At 36.7% G+C, this 27,500-nt stretch overlaps 1 protein-coding gene across 1 annotated transcript in view; it reads right to left on the bottom strand.

The window, feature by feature from the left end:
* LOC136843862 (leucine-rich repeat and fibronectin type-III domain-containing protein 3-like) overlaps nt 1–27,500 on the bottom strand; it is a 101,224-nt gene that overhangs the window by 68,723 nt on the left and 5,001 nt on the right. The window contains 3 exon segments of the mRNA XM_067112704.1: nt 2,462–2,636; nt 3,110–3,325; nt 3,860–4,253. Of these exon segments, the coding sequence (XP_066968805.1) occupies nt 2,462–2,636; nt 3,110–3,325; nt 3,860–4,252 (784 nt within the window). The 5' untranslated portion in view covers nt 4,253.

The following is a 27,500-nucleotide window of genomic DNA, read 5'->3' on the forward strand; positions in this document are numbered from 1 at the left end:
CTAGCTGACGTTTTCCTGCCAGGTTTTCATAGGCAGGGTTCTCGAAATGAACAAAAGTAACTGAAAGTTGTTTGAAAAAGATCGTCAACTGTTATTAAACTAAATGGGTTTTATCAGGTAATTGGCCATAAAATTACTCATCACTGAACACATTTTAGATAAATCAACTTCAGTTTATTTTGCATCATTAAGATAGCTATCTTTGTCGTTGGATTTCAAGTAAATGGTAGAAAACTTCACTAATGATTTAGATAAAAGTTAAACAAAAGTAAGGTTTTGTTGAAATAAAAATCATCTTCACAGATATCTGTAATTATGGAATAACTAGTCTTTTCCTTTATTATGATGAATGAGCTAGGGTACAGTAAAGCTAAAGTGGCGACAAGTTATCAATATGTTTAAAAACTGTTAGAAGTGAAAAATGGAAACTGGAGAGCAGTATCTAGTCATCCAGTTAAGTGAACTAATAAACAAATCAATCATGTGGGAAAATAAGCAAACAAGCAATTCATTCGCAAGCAAGTGCCTATTTCATCGTAAAACCGTTGAACTCTATTCTACAGTAAAAATTCCCTGTCTAAGTTCACCTTTTGCCTAAATAAATTGATACCCAGTAGACTCATTCCAGTTCAGCTCGGCATGGAACCACAGACGCAAGAGGAAGGACTCGAGACTCTTGAAGGTCTCGAGACTTTGGAAGGACTCGAAACATGGGAAGGAATCGAGACGTTGTCTCCTGGGGTTATCCATCGGATAGCAAACGGCGTCTTGTTCAATGCTTTCCACTTGGCAAAGCAAGTCGTTAGCCTATACTTCATACGATTTGTCATCGAAGAAATGGGTCTCTGGACCCCGCTTGAGCATATGGAAATTCTTTGGAAATTCATCTCAGTCTTATAGATGCCGAAGCTGCTTCTCATCAGATCATCATTAATACATCGTCAACGCCTTCAACATACTTTTTATCAGCGGAAGACCACGCTTTGATCATCAGTTAAAACAACGTACCATGTCTGATTAAACCACGATTCTTTCTAGACCGTGGATGAAGTGTAGCCGCTGGAATAATTCGCCTGGAAATGTCTAATTGCTGACGTGTTCTATCCATCTGGTAATCAATACCGTCTCTTACAGATGAGATCTGTAAATCTGGCATTGGCTCGTGTACCATTTTGTCTATTTAAGGTGTGAAGCATCTCAGAAAAGAAAGATGAAGTGATGGCACTGAGTTCTGTTGTAAGGCAGGTTTACCTTTATTTAAACACTGTACAATCAATGTGCTTAGTGTGTTCGATTTGTAAGGCTGTATCCAGAACTGTTTGTCATTTCAGTTTGCCTCTTTAAGAGTTTTGTTGCCTCTTTAAGAGTTTTGTTTATTCGCCGACAAATTATCTGACTCATGTTATGACTCATGTTATAAAATTACAGTTACCAAGGGTGCTGTGCTTTTTTTTTTCTAACAACGAACACCTACAAATGAAACAGATTTGTAAGAATGAGGAAAAAATTAACATTACTATGAACCACATTGTACTTATTCATTACAGTTAAACAAAAGAATAAGAACTCTTAAACATAATCAGTTCACCTGACTGTGGCAAAAGGTGATGGAAAGCTTCTATATGCTAATGAATATAGTCTTTCCTAAAACGCAGCTGAACTTGTTTAGCGAATGCGTTGTTAAGCTGGGTACGTCCAAGACAAAAAAAAAAAATAATTTCTGCTGTGAGACGTTGATGCAAATCAAACCATTCAGCGCTGCATGACTTCTTAACATAACTCTCTCAACATGAAAATTCATTCCAGGAGCGTTATAGATCCCGTTTAACACATTTGCCTTCATACACCAATGGCAAAGAAAAAGAAACGCAAGCAAAAATGGAACTTTTAACCAAAAGGCCACTGAGGTAGGTTCTGCTACCTGGAAAAGGTAAGGTAAGGCAAGGTAAGGCATAGGGACAGCATTGTGTAATCTGCCTTCCTTGTAACGGCCTACCTTTTTCGGACAAATGATTATTCTTTGGCTGAGGAAACCTTGTGGGGTCTGCGTGGTTGCTTAACTTCGATGTTATATCTTCCCTACCGTTGAATTAAACTTTTAAATGTTGTGACATGTATCTTTATCCACATTTTCTTAATTAATTGGTATACTGAAATGGAGGTAGTAAAGCTATATGTGAAATTTTAAATTATCGCTTAAAACAATACTAAATAATGCGAGACCGAATATAATGAAACAAAACTTCGAAACACTTCGAACTTTTTCTACCTAACTTCATGACACTCGGAGGGTAGTTTCGTTCCTGAATCCCAGATCCCAAAATGCCGATTTTTACGACCTAACTGACGACACTCCTTAACAGCCCCAAAATAAAAATGTAAACTGCCCAAATGATTTTATAACCATCCAAGTGCTCGTCATAGTATTCACGTCATTTGTGTAAAATGCCGAAAGACTTACCCGGCTGGAGTTCCTTAATCTCGTTCTGGGCAATGTCGAGGAAGGCAAGAACTGGCAAGTTGAGAATTGCCGTCGGGATGGCTCGGAGTTTGGCTCCTTTTAGGTTCAGGTTCTTCAGGGTTCGCTCGATGCCGTCGAAGGCGCCGAAGGCCAGGGACAGGTCGTTATCTGCCAACTGGAAGCAGATAGAATAACGCTTTGAATTAAATAAATATTTTAGATTTTCGTTTCTCGAACTCTGCTGCGGTCATGATGAATAGTTAAAGGACAAAATGATTATTATTTTAATAGTTAACGTGCAATGAGGTATTATAGTAGATAAAATTGTTATTCAGTATGAAATTCTTGACTACAGAGTTCAAATAACTTGCTGTTAAGTTATTTGATACATATTGGAATAAATGTAAAGATTTTCTTAAACTGCACTTGGAAAGACGCATGAGGCACTGATTTTAATATAATTCAGTGTAAAATGGAATATAGCACGTGTAGTACTACAAAGTGAGTACATTTATGAATTTGACGTCAACATACATAAATTAGGGTTCGTAATGATCTGGACGACGATAACTAAAAACAATGGCAGAAAAAGAAACATATCTCCCTGCTACAAATAACACACGCCCTCTGCCTGTATGGCAAACCCACCTTGAGAGTAGCGAGTCTGGACCCCTTGAAAGCTTCGTTCGGGACGGAGGTAATCTGGTTTCCGGAGAGATCGAGAAGGACAAGCCTCCTGAGTTTGGAGATGGCTCCCGACGGGACGCTCGACAGTTTGTTGTCCTGGAGATTGAGGTTCTTCAGGGAATTCTCGAGGCCCTTGAAGGCGTTGTCGCTTATGTTGTAGATGTCGCAGGAGGAGAACTGCAAAGAAGATAGAGAATGATTTTTTTTTTAATGTAGAAAAACTCGTCTTTCTGAAAGCTTTAATTTTCTTGCGTTGCGCAAATAGTAAGTTTTGAATTTCAAATTGCTCCCAAAGGAATAATTCGTGGGATAATTGCTCTAATGTTTAGCTTGCTCTTCCTTTAAAGAAGGTAGTACATTCATGACTGAAGGAATTACTTTATTACTATGAAGAACATTCTAATTAAGAAATTACACATAAGAATGTATATTATGGTAATCTACCTTGTATTATCCACATTAAAGAATAATTACCATTTAAACAGACAGTGTGTTCTGTCTCAATGTCACGTAGGAAATATAATCCATAATAGTTCCTGGTTCAATAATGTGTTCATCTCTCTCTCTCTCTCTCTCTCTCTCTCTCTCTCTCTCTCTCTCCGAAGAGCTCGGCACTAGCATACTGACATACTTGACATGTCTATACACATCGGGTAAGTGGAAGTTAGGACCACCGAATTCCATTATCGGCGGAAATGGCCGTTCCCTTACCTGAATATTTTCCACCTTCAGACCGTCGAAGGTGCGATCGTTGAGGACGCTAATCCTCGTATTGTTGACGTACAGGAGATCCAGAGGAACGCTGTTCGCCCTCTGGTGCAAGACAGTCATGAGCAGCGTGAAGTTGACGGACGTGCATTGGATCGACAGCTCGTTCTGTATGTTGTAGGCGCAGAGGCACGAAGCGTTCAGATCCGTGACCTCTCTGGGCCAAGGGCACTGCGCCCTGGCGACGGTGGTGCCCAGGAGAACGAAAACGAGGTACTGCATGGCTCTGCTGTAGATGGTATTCATGGTTCTACAGCTACTGCTGATGCCCATGGTGTTGCTTCCTTTCGGACCGCAATGGGACTTCGGCCTTCCACTTCTCAGTATCCAAGTCATTCTGGAAAATGAAAAGGACGGAAATTAAAAAAAAATGGTTTTGGGCAAGGAATAGTTATTGGAAAAACGAACAAAAGAATCTTATTATCTTAATTAGGAGGTCTTAAAAGTCGACCTTTCCCGTCGTGTAGTCTTCGAATGTGAGGAATCTCACTTCCAAAGCAACTGAATCGAATTTCGGTGTAGAAAGTGATTCCAGGAATTCATTCGATTTTAGTGCTTGCTACGATGACCAATCATTTCCTTTCGCTTCCTGCTCTGATGAGTTTTCATTTGTCGTTCTGTTCATTAAAATCTGTTCTAGATTTTAGTCTTTCACTCTGTTGTTATCAACTAGAATTTGAACTTTCTCGTAAATGTTCCAGAAAAAACAAATCGTTCTCAAAAATGGTTTATTTCCGCCAAATTTTCGGAAAAATCAGAAATTCTGCGATACCGAGTTTTGTGTCGTTTCCCGAATCTTATGTGGATTGTTTTCGCCTCAAGGGAAGGAACTGAGAACGCAATGACTTTTCTGTTTTATATATTAATCTATTTACCAAATCGAACTAATTTTGAGGTTATTTCCCGTCAGGATATATTACCAGACACACACTGCAACGGAAATAACTGGATAAATTATTCACAGACAATGTCACGAAAAAGATGCCTTCAGGAACTCGTCGTAAAACCTGCAAAAATAATAAGTATTTGTGCATACTCGTACTTTGATTGATGGCAGGGATGTTACCCTTTAAAAAGCGAGAAGATCACGAAGGAAAGCAAAAAAGCAAAAAAAAAAAGTGACCTTAACTAACATCCCCTCACTTCCCAGCAGACGAACAAAAATCAACCCCCCCAAAAAACTTCCTCCACCATCAGACGCTGTCACTGCTTTCTCTTTTCAAAGGGAAAGAAGAAGAAGAAGAAGAAGAAGAAGAAGAAGAAAGAAGAAGAAGAAGAAGAAAAGAAGGTTTTCCTGGGAACGGTTCCATCAGTCCTTTCTTCACTCTTCCATCGTCCCATGACCGCCATGAGACTCCCATATTTATTTCTGGTTAACGACATTTCAGGGTTAAGGTTCACTTCTGTCCGAAGGTGAGGTGGGGAGGGGTGGGTGGGAGGGGTGAGATGATGTGTTCGAAAAAGTAACATTTCCATATACAGCTATGCATATTTAAACATGCATAGGAATTATGAAAAATTTGACTCTGCCTCATTGCCGAATGTAAGCGTGACATGGTCTACACTTATTTGCTGATGAAGGCCATGAATTAATATATAAATTGTTCGTCCACAAATACGTGTGTATGACTCTTAATATATATATATATATATATATATATATATATATATATATATATATATATATATATATATATATATATATATATATATATATATATATATTTATATATAAATAAATATACATACGCCCTTGTGGATATATATATATATATATATATATATATATATAAATTATAATATTAATTCATAGATACAGATATATATATATATATATATATATATATATATATATATATATATATATATATAATATATATATAATCTATATATACATAAATATATGTGTCTGTGAGTGTGTGTACTAGATTAATAAATATTTCAAGAAAAAGTCCTAAGCGAAAAAGAATGGTATTCAAACTTCTTGCAAAGACTTCTCCTCCAAGTTAACAAGAATATTCAAATGAACAAACAACAAAACTGAATGAAGAAAGCTACAGGGTTCAACGCCTTTCATCTGATGCATAAAACTATTGGAATGCTCGGATGAAATTCGCCACCGTCTGCACGTACCAGAGCGAGGTACTTCCGTTGACCTTGAAAAGACGGGGGCGTGATTTTTGGAGGATCCCCGAGCATCCTTCCTTTTTGCTCTTTCGGTCGATATTCTCTGCGCCGTCTGTTCCTGGCCAGTCACCGTTTTCCCCGCCCTTAACACTGTCGAATTTTCACGGCCCCTGCAGCCTTGTTTTCGTGATGCATATTCTGGTGTTCATTTTCCTCTTGGGAAGGAACACGCTCTCCCTAATTTGGTATTGTTGCTTAGGATCTCCAAGTCATGTTTTTTTTTTCAGTCTTTGTTCTCTTTTCTTTACATTCATCATCCGTGCGACTGAGACTGTCATATTTCCCTTCTGTTTTTAGAAAGGCTAATCATTTAGATTCTTAATAAGCTCTTGAAACTCTTTCAAAGGGTTATTCATTCTTTTTTAAACGGAAGTACCTTTCTTATCCTGCAATCTCTTTCATGAGCGTGGATATTTTCTTTACGAAGAGATAAGATTATCATCAGTTACCGTCTGCTCTATGAACAAGAGACCTCGCTGGCATAAGGCCAGCTTAATCTACAACAACAACTGCCGTGTGGCTGCTTTTAACAATGTAAGTTTTGCTTTTCTTACCCGAGATTGATTTAGTTATGTTGATTCTTCTTCGTTTATTCGAGAAGCTCAGATGTTACTGTGGCTATTACAGTTACATATGTATCTGGTAAAAAGTGACCATTAGATTATATGTATAAATATATGTATATATGTATATATATATATATATATATATATATATATATATATATAATTTATATATACATATATATATATATGTGTATATATTTATGTATATGTATATATATGTTACAGTAAATATGCGAAATCAAGGATTTCACGAAATCCCTAGGAAATATGTGAAATGACCAGTTCAATAGTAACATTTGATCCCCGAGGGCTATTACTAAAAATGGAGAAACAGTGATTCACCTACACTGTTTCTCCATGTTTAGTACTAGTCCCTGGGGGATCAAATGCACTTAGGGACATTTGATCCCCGAGGGTTAGTACTAAATACGGCGAAACAGTGATTCATCTACACTGTTTCGCCGTGTTTAGTACTATCCCCTTGGCGTTAAATGTATTTCGCCGTGTTTAGTACTACCCATGGGGATCAAATGCACTTAGGGACATTTGATCCACGAGGGGCTAGTACTAAACACGGCGAAACAGTGTAGATGAATCAGTTTCGCCGTGTTTATTACTAGCCCTCGGGGATCAAATGTCCCTAAGCAAACTGGTCATTTCGCATAATCCTTAGGGATTTCGTGAAATCCCTGATTTCACATATTTAAATCTTACTGCAAGTCTCGAGGTTCCCCTTGACCTTCTTCCCACCCGTCTTTTCTCTTTCCCTTACTCCACAGTTTCATCTCTCCCAAATACTCCCCAGTGTTCCCTCTGCCCAGAGACTTCCTCTCGATCTCTCCCTCCTCCTCCTCCTCCTCCTCCTCCAGCTTCACCTTCAACCTCCTGGGACTCCGGACCCTGATTGCTGGCTGGCTGGCTGGTCGAAGAATAAAGGGAGTGGAGAGCCCTTTTGACCCTTAACGGTGACTACGGGATGTGACGATGCCAGATTTGGCTAACTCGGCACGGTTGTGGAAGTAAGGTACACTGCCAACATGCAGCAAGGGAGCCGTTTCAAAGGCAAATCCCGCCTATTACTACTACTACTACTACTAGTACTCCGTTTTCATTCTTGAGGGCTGGACTGAGAAAAATGTTGACAAACAAGAGGGACCCTTGTCCATTCATAAATCTTGCCATTGTTGCTCGTGTTAGATTAATCCGACCTACCGTCCATGGCCAACTTATTCCCATAACTATAGGCGTTTGTTTGTGTGCACAAATCTTGTTGTCATTAACAGACATTCTTTCCTTCGTCTATAAAGACTAGAATAGGTAACTTTATCCGAAAGCAAACATTTTGGAATCACATTCCCGTCAAGTTCAGTTAAGTTAATCGTAAAAATAGCATTATTAAATAACATCTTTAATCAATATAATATTCATCCAATAAAAGAACTGACCTTTCTGCTTCTCCTAATCTTTATATCAACAAGAAGTACATTTTTAGAAACACCACCCAGAGATATTCATTTCAGGGCCTTAGGTCATACTTTAAAACAGCAAGCGTTATCATGGGATATTCATCACGGCGACACACCTGTACTGTAAGGCTATTAACCTTCGTGCGTAGGTAACAGGTAACGAAATAAGCAATAAGAGTAGGCGACGAACCCTTTCCACTTCATTTTTTTTATTCATGGAGATTTAGTTACGTATTTCCTATTTTCAAATAAGATTATTACGCTTCGCATGACACTCAGACCCAATAGGCCCTTTAAACAGATTTACAGATTATACAGAGTATATATATATATATATATATATATATATATATATATATATATATATATATATATATATATATATATATGTGTGTGTATATGTGTGTGTGTATGTATATATATATATATATATATATATATATATATATATATATATATATATATATATATATATATATATATATATATATATATATATATATATATATATATATATATATATATATATATATATATATATATATTATATGTGTGTGTGTTTGTCAACAGAAATCATATATAGTAACACAGAGAGTTAGCATGAGATTACAACATGTACAGCCTTTTTATTCTAATAAGTTAACCTGGGTATATCATGCATAACAATCGATACTTACTCTAACCGAAAGTCACGACAGAATTAGAATTGCACATAAATGTTTTATAATGTCTTTGCAACTTTTCCGTTATCTTAAAGCCTTCGTGTCTGTTATGCAATCTGTTAAAGCATAAACAATCTTTTCTCTTGGTACGTATAAAGAAGGAAACCATCTGAGTAAGTGTCCTATTTTATTTTCTTGTGAATTATCTCTGAAACATCAAGAAAATATTCTCCTTGGATTTCACTTCGTATTTCCTGAACGATAGAGAAATCCAGCAAGTCATTATGCATTAAAATTAAACGAGGTTAATTACAGTCGATTGCAATTCATACCATGACAATTTTGTTTCATAAAAAGCTTACTAATCGTATCAGAACTGATAGATTTTATCCTCTGTTACTTGGAGTAAATTCCTTCTTTTAATCAATCAGTTAATCTGTGAAAAATTTGATCATTAAGCTTTACAAAATCAGGTAAATTTGTTGCTGCTCCAGAGAATTTTGGTATCTTTATTTTTAGTTTTCACCAAGAGTGAACCCAGAATTACGTATGTAACTTACCTTTGATCACTTACGTTTTAGTATACATGAGATTTATAAGGGATTCACCATCATACGCTACATCAATACCGGGATCGCTCTATGATATAAAAATAATATACCAGTGCCTGACAGAATTAATGAGCATAGCAACATTTTTTACTTATTTGAGGAAACAGCTCTGAAAAGCAATCAGACGTGGGAGGAACGAGCAATAGACTCGAAACGAAATGAGATGACGGAAAACAGGAGTCACTGATTAAGAGGAAAAACAAAATTATTGTTGACGTCTTTAGCCATAAGAAGATGTCAGTCGTCAGCTCTACCCATACCCAGTCACTGACGAAACCACAAATCCATAAAGTATCTCTGGGTCCGAAATGAAACGGAAAACTTGCCGGCAACGTACGTTTGAAAGAGAAAGTTCCGAGTCTTCTGAAGAACCGGAAACGCGCTGTAGTTCCTGAAGATTCATGGATGCGAATCGTTTCACATGAATGTGAAAACGAAAATCAGAGACACAGAAATTCAAGGTTACGTTGTCATCATCGTTGACACTCGGAGAGTGAGAAAATAAGGAAAATTTGCTTGATGGCATATGACGTGATTAAATTTTTCAAATTTATAAATCCTTGCGTAACAAAATATACTCAGTCTGAAAGCAAATAAATTTTTCAAATATTTAAATCTTTGGGCCCAAAAAAACAGTAAATCTGAAATCAAATAAATTTCTCAAATATTTAAATCTATGGGTATAAAAACTACAGTAAATCTGGAAGCAAATAAATTTCTCAAATTTTTAAATCTTTGGGCATCAAATTTACAGTAAGTCTGGAAGCAAATAAATTTTTAAAATTTTTTATTCTTTGGGTCCCAAAAATACAGTTAATCTGAAAGCAAATAAATTTCTCGAATTTTTAAATCTTTGGGTATCAAAAATACAATAAATCTGAAAACAAATAAATTTCTCAATATTTAAATCTTTGGATATCAAAAATACAGTAAATCTGAAAGCAAATAAATTTCTCAAATTTTTAAATCTTTGGGCATCAAAAATACAGTAAATCTGAAAGCAAATAAATTTCTCAAATTTTTAAATCTTTGGGCATCAAAAATACAGTAAATCTGAAAGCAAATAAATCTTCTCAAATTTTTAAATCTTTGGGTAAAGATCAAAATCTGAAAGCAAATAAATCTCTAAAATTTTTAAATCTTTGGGCATCAAAAATACAGTAAATGAATGTTTGGATAACGTAATACTTGAACCGATGAACAGGTGAAAATGAACGTTACGAACATACGTGTTTCTGTGGTCTACAGAGAAATATGATATCAAAATTTAATTACACACGTGCATATATCTGTTTAAGGCATAAACACACGTTGTTAAAGTCAGTGTGTGCATACATATATTTAAAAATAATTATATATATATATATATATATATATATATATATATATATATATATATATATACATATATAATATATATATATATAATGTGTGTGTGTGTATACATTGTCCAACTTTCTTTTACTCTTCCGCTTCAATAAGTCATTCATCTCCGACCACGAACACTTCAAACGAATTATATTGCATTGCCTATTCGATACATCTCATGATGAATTCAAGGATACTTCCACTGACTGATCTCTCTAAGTGGGAGGAAAAAAAAACCTGTGACCACAGTTTCATTTATATAACGAGGTCACCGTCCGATTAAAGGTCGATTCTTTGCTGCCATAAAACGCCTCAAGATTCCTTAAAAAGCGAAAGGTTGAACCTTCTTGGGAAAGGTTGAGGTTTGATGAAAGAGCGATTGGGAATAAAAAAGAAAAAAAAGAGAGAAAAAATTGAAGCAGTTGATGAAAGTTTCCACGACCAGGAGTTAGCTATACGTGTTTGGTCCGTGTTGATTTCTAAAGCCATGGACGGCGCAACCTTCGAAATACAATGACAGTGTATGCGTGTGTGTGTGTGTGTATGTGAATGTGCATGCGTGTGTGTATATCACTCTGATAATGATGATCTGCAGTTTCTCTGTTTCCCATTTTCCTTTCTTTTTATTTTCCGAATTCTAGAAGAATAAGTAGCTCGTTTCTTAGAAAGAAATGCATTTCATGTTTTTTCCGTTTTCTTTACATGTAGAGCTAATATAATTATACAGAAGAGTGACTGTTATTCGCTGTAAAGGGAAGATATTTTGTACGTGAAATTAAGATAATCTGATCGTACGGCATTATATCCTAATAACATATGAAGAGATATAACACTAATAGGGACATAATTAAGAGATTAATGCAATTGCGATGGAGACGATAAAAAAATTTTCCCTCTTCTAGTAGTTAACATTATTCTATCGAGTAGCTCCAGTTTTGAAAATTGTGGAATTTTAAAGGAACAAGAATTAATATAAAACCAGTACCTTCTCTCAGTTACAAAACTACAGTTTATAAACGTCTTGAGGACTCCAATATTTGAAAAGGGTTTCTTTCCTTTTTCTTCCTATTTCATAAAAACATGATATATGTCAACTTGAAGCATCTAATTAGCGTGGTATGTTAATGGGTAAAAAGTTCCGCTCCATTTCTGAAAGCGTATTCTTACTTTACCTTGCATTTTGCTTAAATTATCTCTGCCTTCATTCCATTTTCCCAATCATCCCATAAACCAATCATACGTAATAGCTTATTACCATATTGTGCAAAGGACTGTCCAGTGTATGAAAAGTGTGTCATGATTCCCGAATTCATATAGAACAGACATTTCGTCCGACAACCTGACCTCTGATTAACCAACACCGGGCTCCAGCCTCCTTTCCCTAAGTCATTGCAGACCAAAGGTGCCTAATGACTTCATTTAAAGTCAGTGAATAGCCTTCGTCACACAAATCAGTGTCTTTCCTTGCGTAAGAGCTGGGTGTGTTCGATTGGCGACAAAACGTTCATTTGCGCCTCGGCTCCAATACTGTCTCGCTGCAATTGTTGGTCGGACAACGCCCCGTGATTCTCGGGGAATGGAAAATAAAGGTGTCGTGAGCTTTAAAAAGAGGGCCCTTGAGTGAACCTTTGCTACGGAGTCTCAGAAACGGCGAAAGTGAAAAAAAAAATGATTTGCAATAGAATTTGTATTGGCCGGGCATATCCAAACACAACGACTTTTGCGGAAATTAAATCATAAGTTTATTTTTTCAATCGGAGCGAAGCACACTTGTCATGAACATGTAATCTGGAAGTGAAATGTCAGAAAAGGAGAAAACATTAGTCTGCCTAACAACAATTTCAAATTCTTGAAGAATTAAAAGTCATTTAATTAGAATGTTGCATACGCTCTTAATGCTTCATGCTTTCCCATAACCACATATATTAAGTCACTCAGTTGTCTATTTTCCTTACTCTTCATATGTTCTGCTAGGTAAATGAAGAGTGAAATGACAGGTGGTGCGTTATCAGGCATTCTAAATTTTGTGACCACCGGGTGGTTTGTGTTTTAAAATTATGTCCAAGCATTGACTACTTTCCGTGTTCAAAATAACGGTAACCTCTCTCTCTCTCTCTCTCTCTCTCTCTCTCTCTCTCTCTCTCTCTCTCTCTCTCTCTCTCTCATTATTCTATCCGTGTGCTGACCAGCAGTGGTAACACTACAGAGAATAAGAGTGAATTAACTCCCTTCGTACCTTGTACACCTAAACACCAATTGGTTGTCTTGGAGCGGACTTCTGAAACGTCGCCGAGCCTTTCTGTGTCTCAATCCGGAAATCATTCCATCAAAGTCATTCGTCTTTTCTTATAGACTTTCCTTTTTGCTTCACTGACGCTACGGTTACTCGTTGACAAAAGTATGTTTTGGTTTGTCAGCAGACTGAAAGTAGGTTTACAAAGCACAGGATTTACGTGCGCATTGGGTTTTGTACTTAGCTGACTGCGGTGAGTCGAAGCTAAGTTAGAGATGAACATTAATAAGGTTAGCAACCTTTTTTTTTAAACAGTAAGCTTAAAACTGGAAACGTAACATAATTAGAAGCCACTGCTTCTGAGGGAAAAGATATATGTATGTATATATATATATATATATATATATATATATATATATATATATATATATATATATATATATATATATATATATATTTATATATATATATGAATGAAATTTATAACATCACCGTGATTCATATACAAGCATTAAGCTACAAACGTCCTTTAATATCCAATTCGCTCTACCTCGGAAATAATACATTTTCATATATGTTACCCGAAGGGGAATTTTTTTAGTTGATAATAAGTTCATCATCTCGCGGGCTCGAACCACGGAAAACAAAAACTCAGGACTACAGTGACGCGCATTAAATCACACGGCCAGAGCTTTGAAATCCCATAAATCATGTTCCAAAATGCGTGTTTCTATTGATATCAACAAACAGAAATTTTCGTAACACAACCTCCTATACGAATCAAATATTCAAGGACTGACACTCCCTAAGAATCACCTTTCCTACGATGCTGTCTTTCAAGACTCCGAAATAAACAAACTGATTTACACTATATAATAAAATCTCTCTAGGGAAGCCAGTCACACATGAAAATAAAGAGAAGACGACAAAAGGAATTAATGTTGTCTTGTCACGACATCAAGCGACCACCTGGAGGTAATTTTCGAAGTGAAACTTCGATGTCCCCTTCCATAAGCGAGCTCTCGCTTTCAGCCATTTCTTCTGAGGGAATTGAAACCTACAGAGCGCCTCCTGGCGGCGTAGTAATTGCTTATACTAAAGAATCAGATCCCATTCTTTGAGATAGATGACGCATACACGTTAAGCTTGTTCTTTAATCTCCCGTCATCATCACGAACCATCATCATATCCCTCGCAGCGTTGCTTTTCTCACCATCAGAAGCTCACCAGAAGCTCCTGGCGGAGTGGTTCCCAGAGGGAAGGCGAGGAGAGCTCTTGATTCGGTCTCTGTAGTACGTTTCCTGCCTTTCAGGTTTCTTCAGCTACTTGCTCTAGGGCGATCGTTGAAGGGGATTCACTGCTAGTGCTTCACGGCTCCGTTCGCACAGCCAGTGGCTGCTTCGAAAAGTTTTCCAGCTGTTTATTTCTAAGCGGCACTACAAAGAGAGAGAGAGAGAGAGAGAGAGAGAGAGAGAGAGAGATATCATGAACTGGCATCATCAACGATGATTCATAAGTAGATAGATAGATAGATATAGATAGGACAGAAAGACAGATAGACAGTTAGATAGATAGATAGATAGATAGATAGATAGATAGATAGATAGATAGATAGATAGATAGATTATCCACAACTATAAAAGTTTTTTTTTTAATTCATAAGGCTGCAAGACCACTTTCTACCATTACCTAATTATTTCATTCCTGATATTTGACTCATCAAAACGACGAGAAAAAAAATACGTTTAACCATTATCCATATACGAATATATCATGTTGATTCTAGAACATTCATTCTTTCATGTTACTTCAACAAAATATGCTTAGTTAAACACTCGAGTTCAACTTAAGTATCAGCTTCAGCTCACACCAATTTAGTAATTATAAGTAATGTCCTTGACCTTCTATCCACGCTTTCAAACGTTAAACAATGCTTCCACTAATTCAAGGATAGTTCAAGTTACGCTGTAACGGGAATGCCACTGCAGCTGATAAGGACAATCCGATGCTAACACGTTAAGAGTACGACGAGTTTTGTCCGTAACCTTCCGTGACCTTCTTTATCCTCTTCCCTTTTAACTTTGCGAACTTTTCCGGAGGCTATATGCCTCACGGGGCCGTCGCTGCTTGATGCGACCTTGAGGCAAATCTTATGAAATGGAACGAGTCTTTTGCCGTGATCATTGTCGCCGACAGTCAGGGAACTGGTTCGAAGTCCTTCGGGAGCAATGGCGGAACGTCACGTTTGATAAACAAACTTCGTGGCTCGGTTCAGTATCCTAGATTGTTTACGTTTGTTTGCATGTGTTTAGACATACAATGCGTTTCTAGGTCTGTTGTTACACGTGTGAGAAATTTGCACACACACACACACACACACACACACACACACACACACACACACACACACACACAGAGAGAGAGAGAGAGAGAGAGAGGGGGACCTTTCTTGAGTCAAAAGATGAAAATGTTAATGGACAATAATAGCCAAGATATGGTAAACAAACAAACATACAAAATGAACGATGACTTTTGCTTTAGATAATGATAAAAATAAACAAATAAATAAATAAATATAGCTTAATGCCCGACGTTGAATCAACCTTGATAGGTTAAACGCAAGTCACATCCGTGACACGCCCACGCTTGGGCATGATCTTGCACAATTTGGTTCAAATGTGCTAATTACTTCGGAATTTTGTTCTCTGAAAAAAAAAAAGAATGAAAAGAAAAATGAAGATGCTATGTTCTCTTAGACCCTCGGGCATCAGAGATAAGATGACAAAGATTATTATCGACTTAATGTTCTTAATTATATCTAATCAAGGGGCATTAAGGATATAATGGAAAATAACACCAGAGTCTTAATTATTGCTCCCAGTTACTGCCTTCAGAAATAAAGGTTCCAGGGTTGGAATCAGGGTTTACGTAATGCAGTCTCTCTCTCTCTCTCTCTCTCTCTCTCTCTCTCTCTCTCTCTCTCTCTCTCTCTTCTTCTTCTTCTTCTTCTTCTTCTTCTTCTTCTTCTTCTTCTTCTTCTTCTTCTTCTTCTTCTTCTTTTAATAAAGAGGAAATCCCTGATGACAATGAGTCAGTCCCCAGTGTCCAGATTCTTTTAATTAATGATGCTTATTTTTCGAGGCCTATCAATTTCTCTCCTCTAGATTTCATGCTGTGCTATTGACTTTGCTCTCCCCATGGGAATATGGAAATTCAGATATACTACAGACAAAACACTAAAAATAAAATAACCCTTTGCTTCGAGTAAAGGTCTTTTACAGTAATGTCCTTAGTAGTGTTGCGTCTGTTTTTCTTAGATGTGAAACCGACACTACAGTGCAATAGGCCTATATCTAAACCTATGTTTCTCGGGTCAGTCACGCGTGTCTGTCAAAGATGCTATAACCCATTCAGCTGAGGAAATGAACTTAGAAGAAAACACTTCATCCCTAGGGAAGTCGAAACTTTCAAGGGGATCATTTCCACAGCAAATGCATGACGTGGAACACACCCAATGACTCATGACGTGTGGCTGATGATCCTGTAAATTTGGAGGAACACAGGAAAATGGGAGAGAAACTCCTGTGCACACAGCAGCTTGGCGGAGAGAGAGAGAGAGAGAGAGAGAGAGAGAGAGAGAGAGAGATGTCATTGTGTGGTTGGTAATTATTGTAAAATATAAATAGTTAAGAATAGGGTAAGAAAGAATACTTCTGTTATTATACAAAGTCAGCGAGCAGGAAGTCGATCAAAGCATTTTGCCGACACTGTAGAAGTTAGATAAACCGTCATATTCAGATATTATTATTCAGAAGATGAGCCCTATTCATCTTCTGAATAATAACATCCGAGGATGAATTTTGGCCGAAAAAATTCCAATGAGATTCATGTTAAGAAAAGAACCTTCTCTCTCTCTCTCTCTCTCTCTCTCTCTCTCTCTCTCTCTCTCTCTCTCTCTCTCTCTCTCTCTCTCTCTGTATTATTATTATTAACGGATGAAGTCATAAATTCGGTATGAAAAGCACTCTCTCTCTCTCTCTACTTTCTTAACTCTTTCCCACATCCCGCTCCCTGTCTGGTGGAAAGTGGCAATGATATTCTTTATACAATTTCTCTTCGGACAAAACAAGACTCAACCACAAAATACTTTGATGAGACTCTTTATTTGCTCTAATTAGCAGACGCTGAAAATCATCTCTGAATGCTGAAACAGAACCAAAATTGAACCGGATCTGTTTAGGGTAGAAAACTCAATGATTATCAAAGCTACCGAATGGAATTTCCCCCAGCCCTTCGTTTGATATTCTTGTAGGTTTCTCAATGCTATCTGAGGCTTTGGAAATATGACCATTCAGTAATATATATAGTTTGGGTTTGAAATAAGTCTGTGGCATATTTCCTTTGAACAGTTTTAATGCAATTTGGTTGACATTTTCTTGTAAGAATTTCATATCCACTTTAAATTTCGCTTCTATGTCTCAGTCGGTAATGCCTCTTCTACGATCGTGCTTGCAATCGAGTGTTTACTCTCACAGGAAACTGACTGAAAATTAAGAAAGCAAATTTCAAGCACTTTGATCAAGCCATCGAAGCATTGCCACTTCCAAAGCACTGAATTCCTTCTTCATCATTTCAAGCAAATCACACGATGGTAACCTTATCACGAGATCCACCCATCTTTTAAGAACTGTTAGAAATTAGAATTAATGGTTATGCAAATAAGGCTGATTCTCAAGTCGTTCGATGCCACCATACGGACTTGATCGCTCTTGATAATAGTAAAGTATATTGCATATTAAGTTTTGTAATACAGACTGATGCACTAACTTGAAGTGCATGGGCACTAAGCGTAATTATAGGAAGATCCCCTTAAGGAACGACGGGCTAACAGGAAATCATCCAACAACGGTGTATTCATAATTAGCATTTCGGGAAGAGGGAAACCACCGATTCCAACAATGCTGTTAAGGGAATTAAGGTCCTGGAGTGCTGCTGGCATCTAACATTCTTGAATCATGCTCCTTTTATTAAGGTTTTTTTATTTTACGTCATTTACCGTCATGAATTGCCTCAGTGTTCTTCATAACTATTTTGAATCAAAATGTTATCGTGCTGTTAATTGTCTAATGATGCACTTGAAGCCGTTGAATTATTGAGTGACCCTCTAGATTAAGATCTGCTTCGATTATCTCTGTCACTTACCCCTTTTGACCTTTAATCTGCAACAAAGCCCTTTACTTGACCACACCCTTCTTTTGGCCCCAGGTGCCAACGTTAAATTTAGCCCCTCCCTTCAAGAGGGTCATGCCATTCCACACCACCAAAAGGAGGGAAGGTTAAAAAAAGACCATTTCATATTCCATTTCCATAACGATTGAAAGCATTAGATTCCATGTTCAGCAAACCCTTCAATTCCCTTTCGGTTCCCTGGAATCAGTTTCGTCACACTGGTGGTTCTTACGTCCCGGCAAATTCAACCGTGTTACTATTGTAATCATTGAATGAATTTAATGACCAGTCCCTCAGACGCATGTCGAAGGTCGGACACACCTTTTTGCTAACAGAAGTTGCGAGGCTGCCTTTTCATTCCAAAATTGCAAGAGCCGAGGAGGTATGACAGCAACAGAAAAGCTGCAACCCTCAATACTTCCCCATAACAAAGTCAGTTTTCTGATAACCTTGACTTCATTTAATGACATACATTTTCTCTCTCTCTCTCTCCCCTCTCTCATTGATATGGCATTCTGTTATATGAGGCCCGATGATCTTATGTGATACTCAAATCGAAAACGTTGCATGATAATCTGTTATGCTCAGTATGAAAGCCATCAAGTTATAGCTAATGGAATATTGAGAAAATGTGATGCTTTTTTTGTAAGCAAATAGTGACTGAGATCAGTTTAATATGTAAATTTAGTTTGGTTCTGTAGATTTCTGAGAAGCTAAAACATCCGCTCAGTGTTGAATAACAAAGGAGAAGAATTGTATAAATCTGCGAAAATACATTTAATCCATATCAAGACTATTTCATTGCAGTGACATCAGTTTAAGATTTTACTGTAACGGTATTCTTAATGCGTAATTCAACGCATTAGTCGCGCGTTTCAAAGTGTATGTAACCACGCATGTTCACTCTTCCATAATTCTTTACTTTTAACCTGTTACAGTAAAATTCACTCTGTTCATTACCCTATCACGCCTTTGAGCTGTAAACTCGAACGAGGTCAACCCTAAGTGAAGAAAGAGAGTAGTCATCCACTAACTGTTCCTTATCTTACAAACCACCCCCCCTAAACCTCTCTCTCTCTCTCTCTCTCTCTCTCTCTCTCTCTCTCTCTCTCTCTCTTCAGTCAAGCAAACTCCGTTGTGCTCTGGGTGTAGGAGTTATCAGATAACAGGATCTCGTTTTTTTTTTTTTTTTTATCTGAGGTGCATGATAATCACCTCAGACCTCATGACTTACTGGCACACAGAGACAGTCGCCATCTGCGCCAGGTAACCTGGGTGTTCGAATTAATGTCACGTCAGAGCGTGTGTGCACCTTCATGTTTATAAATAAGGCTTTAATAGGTATGCCTTCTTATTGTTTCAACTACCTGCTTCCTCAGTTCTGAATTTTTTTCATCCATGATATTTCCATTCTTTATTAATCTCGTCTGTCTTTTCATAAATTTTTGCAATTATTGTTCTTCAACTGTCTTTAAACATCCCTAGACACTCACGCACACACACACACACACACACACACACACACACACACATATATATGCATACACATGCATATACACAGTATAATATATAACAGATATATATATATATATATATATATATATATATATATATATATATATATATAAATATATATATATATATATATATATATATATATATATATATATATATATATATAATATATATATAACGTAGCAGCATAAATATCAAAAGATGCAAATTCCTGGCACAATATCCTATGATATAGACAAGAAAAACGGAAGAACGGTAAGTTAAGTATCCAAGCTAAAAGGAGCTATCGTAAGAAAACACTTCTAGCCTATGCTGGGAAAGCGTCCCAGAGGAAACAAACTTGCTGCCTTCATTGTAAGGTTTAAAATGAGGGTCATACAAGTTACCACACTGACTTCATCTGTCTGACCCACATCTGCAAAGCCCACACGCTACCAGAGAACCTGCTTTGAATATGACTGAATCAGTGTAGCTCGCTTCGGAACTCGGAAAATGCCTTTTCCCCCTTATTGGAAATGCCCTTGATTATTTATGAATGATTTATTCAGCTTGTATTACTCCTCTGCTCATGTGACAGCGTTTTCATCTTACTAGATAGTCCTGAAGTATTTATATCAAATATTCACCTTGGGGTGAGGCCTCTGCCCATACAAAAGCTTATTTTTCCTATTGCAATGAGGTCCCTTAATCATTTGTTAACTGTTTACTTATCCTGCCGAAACCTCTCCTCAAACAAAAGCAGTTATTTCCTACCAAGAAGGTTCTTAATGCATTCATACATGCATACATATGTATGCGTGCGTGCTTTGGTGGGTGCATACGAAGATGTAGATGCCCATATTAGTAAGACAATTGAGGTGATTCATATTGACCGCTATATAACGTTTTCCTACGCCCTTTTTGCTTTTTCATGTGGGCTTCAAACATCTCAACTGCGTTCTAGCATGCTTACGTCTAAGTACTGGAAACATAAATAAATTATCTATTTCTGAACAGCAAGGCACTTGAAGAAAACATCAAACGATAGCTTGTGAAAATAGATATACCTAGAAAGAGTGAGAAGAAAGCAAAAACGTCAACATGAAACCCAGAGGTTAAACAGATAAACAAACGCGTACACTGTTTCAGTCACGTCAGCAGACAATAATCCAGAAGTATTTACACGTGTACATTAAGTAAATAAGCTAACCAATGAAGGCGACGCAGTAGCACAGGAGCGCATGGCCCACGATACGGACGTTGACCGTTAGGACACGCGACCTGTATAATAACTCGGAGTAAACGTGCGCGTTTTTTCTTTCCGATAAGAATTATTCCCCGGGTGTCTGATCCCACACCTTTCGATGCGGAAATGACTTCGCGATAAGAAAAGGTCATTTACCGGGACAAGATTATGGATTACATTGCTTTCTGAACGTGTTTTTTTTTTTTTTTTTTTTTTTTTTTTTTTGAATTGCTGATATGAGATGTGCATTGAATAACTTTTTCTCATAATAAGTTGCTAGGTTTTCGCAGGAGTCTTCATTTTAAAATATTTTTTCAGGTCCAAAATGAACTGATAAGAAGAAAAATTTCATTTCGAATAAGCTTTAAGCTTCCAGCATAGGAGAGGCGCATGAAAAATGGCCAAAGCTATTTTTATTCATTATGGAATTACCATCGAATAAAAAAACTTGACATTAGCAAAAGAAAGGACCTGTAATGGAAGATTATAAATAACACGAAGTAAACTGCTATACATCTGATACATACTAAATTTACTCGGATATTAAAAGGGATAAAGAACACAGAATATCGTCTTTAGGACTGAATTCTATCAGTCAATAAAGATGAACGTAAAATTTCATCGACCCGATAACCTGCAAGGTTGATCAATAGTGTCGGTAGATGTCAGACAAAGAGTCAAGTTTCATACAGAAAAAATGATTTCCTCGTACACCCATTTTCATGTGAGGATTTATATATACTTTTACCTGTCAGGAGAGAGACGGGATATTTCCTGAGGTCATCATTAAGGCTGACCGCCCCGTCGTGACTCATCATTCAGAGTAACCTAAGGTTATCTTTATGAGTGAGATTCTTTGTCAGTACTTCGCTTGGGGAAAGCAGGAGGCTGCAGTGTAATATGGTATTACCTGCATCTTAATATACAGACCACACACGCACAATTTTTTATATATATATATATGTGTGTGTGTGTGGAATCTACTGGTCACTTTTTACCAGGCACATATGTAATTCTAATAGCCACAATGCCCTCTTAACTTCTCGAATTCTTCGCGCTTTTTAAGAGGGTATTGTAGCTATTAGAATTACAAATATATATATATTATATATATATATATATATATATATATATATATATATATATATATATATATATATATATATATGCTTCAAAAATCACAGTAGATGCACGTGACTTCGGTGTATAAGCGAATCCCACAGGAAAATGACAGGCAGAAGTTCAGTACCAAGCGCTTTCGCGTTTGTTAACGCATCGTCTGGGCACAAATGAGACACATGAAAAGAAGGTTACAAAGTTAACAAAAAGAACAAGAATACCAGATGGTCAATTGTCCTGGATTATCTTTCTATTTGTTACCCTTTGACAGTTGACCATCTGGTATTCTTGTTCTTTTTGTTTGCTTTGTAACCTTCTTTTCATCTGTCTCATTTGTGCCCAGACAATGCATTAATAAACGTGAAAGCTCTTCTTGGTACTGAACTTCTGCCTGTCATTTTCCTGTGGGATTCGCTTATATATAGTATATATATATATATATATATATATATATATATATATATATATATATATATATATATATATATATATATATATATATATATACATACATACATACATATATATATATATATATATAAATATATACATATATATGAAATCAAAAGGCCCACAAAGAAAAATTAATGCACAAAAACTATCTATGATAGTTGCAACTACTTCACCCTGATCATTGATACAAGGATCACCATCTCTAATCCAGACAATTGGTGTTGAACAGGGTTAAAGTACTGTCAGCCGAAATAAGTTTTTTTTTTTTTTAACGGTCCTTTTCATTTAGCAAAAAGCTGTTAGAGTGCAGGAAAAAGACATCGATACTTATCAAAAGTGTAAGCAAACTTTAGAGTGAAGATTTTCCAGTTCTTAAAGTTGATGAGGCAGCCAAATGTTTCCTTATGTATGATGACTAGTTAACTAAAATATTATCCATCCATTTACCGTTTTTATGTTAATATTGGGCATTCAAAAAATAACAGAGTTTGAATAAAAGTTGATTGTGAATTTCCACAGCAGGCCGGTGAATTTATGGCATTCCTGAACTTTCACACAATTTCACCGAAGTTATGATAATTTGCAATGTCACCTTTAGAAATTCGTCTATTCTATCAGAGAAATAAGGATAAGTACCTCAATGATTGTACATTGCATTGAATTCGATCCCTAAACTTGAACCAAGTTCTTTGCCAGCCGTCAATTATACCTATAGCATCTAGGAAGGAAACAAGCCTTTGCACTCTAATGTTTGGACGTGTCAAGAAAGGATCATTTCTATAATTGAATCGAATTGAATATAGAATTTAGGCCAAAGGCCAGGCACTGGGACCTATGAGGTCATTCAGCTCTGAAACGGAAATTGACAGTAAAAGGTTTGAAAGGTGTAACAGGAGGAAAACTTAGCAGTTGCACTATGGATCAGTTGTTAGGAGAGGGTGGAAAGTAAGATGGAAGAAAGTGAATACGAAAGGAGGCGCAGCAAAAGTAACGAAAGGGGTTGCAGCTAGGAGCCGAAGGCACGCTGTAAAGAACCTTAAGCAATGCCTACAGTGCACCGCATGAGGTGCATTGACGGCACTACCCTCCCTACGGAGGATAATTGCTATAAAACGCTGCATTGTAACCAAATTTTTTTTTTTATGAGCACAATTCCATGTATTTACCATTGGCATTCATTTAATAAGTAGAAGACGCGTTCCTTCGGAAAACATTGCGAAACCATAGCAATGAGCTGGAGTAGTTGTTGTTGCTGTGATTCTCCACACATTCGCCCGCCTAATTTTCTAGTTGGCCTTGCCAACAGCAACTCATGCAAGGTTTGGTCGAGTCACTTTGTTTTTTTTTTTCTTTTTTTTTTGCTAGCTGAGTACTGTTGCTGTTGAGAAAGACTGAAGTATTTTTTTTTTTCTCTTAGAAAACATTACAATGGAATATGTTGATTAGATCATCATTGACCTAAAAATGACAGATGTTAATGAACCTTTAAGAGGTAACACTATTTCTAGCCTCTTTTACAAAAAATGCATAGCTTATGACACGTTTCTAGGAATATAAGACAAAAATTCGAATTATCTGCTCTAGGAAAAAAATGAAGTGTTATCGAGAAAAGTATTAGAATTATAGCCTTTTTTGTATAACAATTTTACCTTAGCATTGTACAAATAAAATCAAGTAATCTCTTTTAACGGTAAATTTTTACAGTGTTTATATATCGTTTGGAAGAATCCATGAATAAATAAAAAAGCCAATTACTAATACCACAGGTTAATGGTACTGGCTACGGATAATTACTTTCATCAGTTGAAATCACCAAGCAATTATACTGTAATATGTTATGGCCAAAAAGACGAGCGGATTTCAACCCAGTAAACTTTTGTACCAACTCTCATTCAGTCAACTGCACACAGCCAAGTTGTGTTAACAAAGTACAATCGCGTTTTCCCTGAGTTAGGATACTGCCTGTCATTAAAGTAACTATTTTCGAATAACAGCTGATGATTATCACTACAATTTCTCATTTCTAAATTTCTCAAATCGTACGTTTTGTCTCAAAACGAAAACAAAATTTAAATAAAATAATTAGTTGCTTAACGGAATAATAATTATGAATTATAAAAAATTCCCTAAATATAAGGTTTTCTTATTTTACTCATCACGCAAAGCAGACAGCCAGAAGTAGACAGAGAAGGTCGCCCGTTGCAACACCTGTAATAGCCCCACCGGAACTCGTTCTCCAGCCTCCACCATTTGGATTTACCTATCTTGGGATGGACAGGTACCTGTTTTGGCTTAGAAACTGACCCACCTATCAGGAGAAACATTTCCCCTAAACCCTCCTTTTTTATTGTTCCTCTTGGATGTGGCCGATGTGTATAGTATCAACTACTGCTTAGGACACTAAGCTTTATGCCGGGTTTATTGCATTTCGCATTTTATTTTATGTTCTTATGATCTAAGAAACTTGTTCTGCATTTTCATACAGTGCTGCATTTTGGAATCTTGTAGCTAATAAGCACGGTGAATCAGCAATATAGCAAAGAGCTCCAGGAAAAACATTCACATCATTCTGATAAATTTTGCCAACAATTTCCAGATCCCAGTCCTTTTTATGTGCACCTGCAATCCAGCCTACGAGTCTCAAGAGATAAAATTTCTGGAAAGGCATATCAGACATGTTTGAAACTTGGTCACGTAACGGGCAGAGGAGAATAAAAACTGCAAACCCGTAACTCCAGCGAGTAAACTGGCGTCTCTCGGGGTCACCAAGGCTGCCGGAGAAAAGGCCTCAGTGCAACCACGTTCAGGAGGCCAGCCATCCTCACTGCGGCATCATCTTCCGTCCATATATGGCCGAGGAATCACCAATCAGTCCTCACCATACCGAAGACTTTGCTAACTATAGCTTGTCTGACTCGTAAACTTCGGCTTAGCATATGGTTTAAGGGCCGTAATTTACAGGCACAACGAGGGGTTTCACCGGGGTGGGGAGAGGTTTGTTTGGGTTGGAGCTGCGTACAGCGTAGGTTCTTAATTTAGATATTATAAACAATATTGTGCTTTGGTGACAAAACTTTTTTTTTTGTTCCTTTTTCATTGTTCATTTTTTTTTTCAAAAAAAGATTAAAAAACCTCATCCAGTGATTTAAAACCTACTGATCCATTATCAGCAATATTTTGTGATACGACATAAACTCATTATAATCAAGAACTATCAATAACATCAAACGATGTTAAGCATATTCGAATCTAATTAGAAAATAATTTGGAATAACACAAAGCAAATTCATTCTTATATAGTAAGATGTTTTTTCATTCTTCTATAACAAGAAAGAAACAATTGAAGAGAAGAAAAAAACACTGGTCACCTTTCCTGCAGAGATGGTTTGGCCCAAAGAAAAAGATATTGAAAATGAAACATTTTTTACTGATTTTTCACAGCATAAAAAATCACTGGAATTTTCCTTCCGTCGCTGTCCACTCACATATCAGAGGTAGAGTAAGCTAACGTATTTTGATACCACTGATCTTGAATGATCGAAAAAATTTAAAGAATATAATAATTTTTATATACTTAATATAGTCTTCATTTCGTGGTATAAAGCACACAGTACGGGGATAAAACAGACATTGTTTCTTTTTAATGGCGATTGGAAATCCCATCACAGAGGACTTTACCTGAAGTAATGATTAATCTGAGCTAAAAAGACTTAATTCTCAGTGCAGTACACACAAAAAAATTACTTACCTGTATGCTAGTGTGATATGAAAGTTCTCGTTGTGTACAACAGACTGCAATCATGGATTATTTCATTAAAAATGCCAAATCAAGAAATAAAATCTAACTTCACCAGTGCCGGTTTCAAATAGTAAATGGTACGTCTTTTTTACGAATTTCTTTACTTATGTTATTTATGCTTTGTATAGATACCGGCAATATTAACTGCCGGTACTTTTACTTTTATCCCTAAGCCTAGTGAGAAAAATTATGAACTGTGGTACTTAGGCTAACTAAGAGGCGACAGTCCTACTTGGGACTGTTATAGTCGAAATGGGACTTGTTTATCCATCCATTATGATGGCCTTTACAACCAACTGAGGTTTATTTATCAGTACATTTTACAGTCCCACGATCGTTTTCCTTTGCCGTAGAAGTGTAACTCTTTTGGGTTTGCATGTACAGTGTAAAGTCCAAATCTCAATACGCAGCACCTCGATTTCTTGATAAGAAACAAGATCGATGAAACATCCTTTAACGCCGCCATTTCATCTGTTTCAAGCGACAAATAATTTCAATTTCTTTTTATTTTATGTTTTTTTTTTTTTTTTGTTAAAAAAACCTTAGTTTTTTTTTAGTGAGATCAATCAGTCATAAAAATGACAATGCCTTTAAACTAGTAAGAAATCCCCTCAATCTCAGTTCATATATAGATCCTGGTAAACCTACACATCTGTAAGAAATCCTTCACTAAAATGCTTGTTAATTAGATAGTAAAGCCCCTCTCCACCTAAACTAGGACCAGGAAGAAACGGAAAATAGTTGCTGATGACTCAGCACGTAGACCTATGCGCTCCCCAAAAACCCTAACCTTAGCTCACAGGGATGGTAAAGACCTGTTGGCAGTGAAATCAATCGAGCACGAGTAGGATTTGAACTCGGGACCACTAAACTGCGAATTCCAGGAGTAACAAAATGAGATACCGATGTCTTTACTTTTTTTTTTTCAATATGTGCTCTGAGCTGTCTGTCATAGCAAAGTTGAGCACTATTGCAATTTTATTTTCCATATCTAGCTAATAATGTTCCGTTTGAGTGAAATTTTGGTATAATACTTTAACTTGACTCTTTTACATCGTATTATCCCTTTCTTATTTCAGTAAGCAACATTCTTTGCAGAAATATGCAAACCAGTCACAGAGAAAGTTAGAAAAGGTAGTCAGAAAAAACTC

Source organism: Macrobrachium rosenbergii, chromosome 12 (assembly GCF_040412425.1).
Source record: "Macrobrachium rosenbergii isolate ZJJX-2024 chromosome 12, ASM4041242v1, whole genome shotgun sequence".
NCBI classification, from domain to species: domain Eukaryota; kingdom Metazoa; phylum Arthropoda; class Malacostraca; order Decapoda; family Palaemonidae; genus Macrobrachium; species Macrobrachium rosenbergii.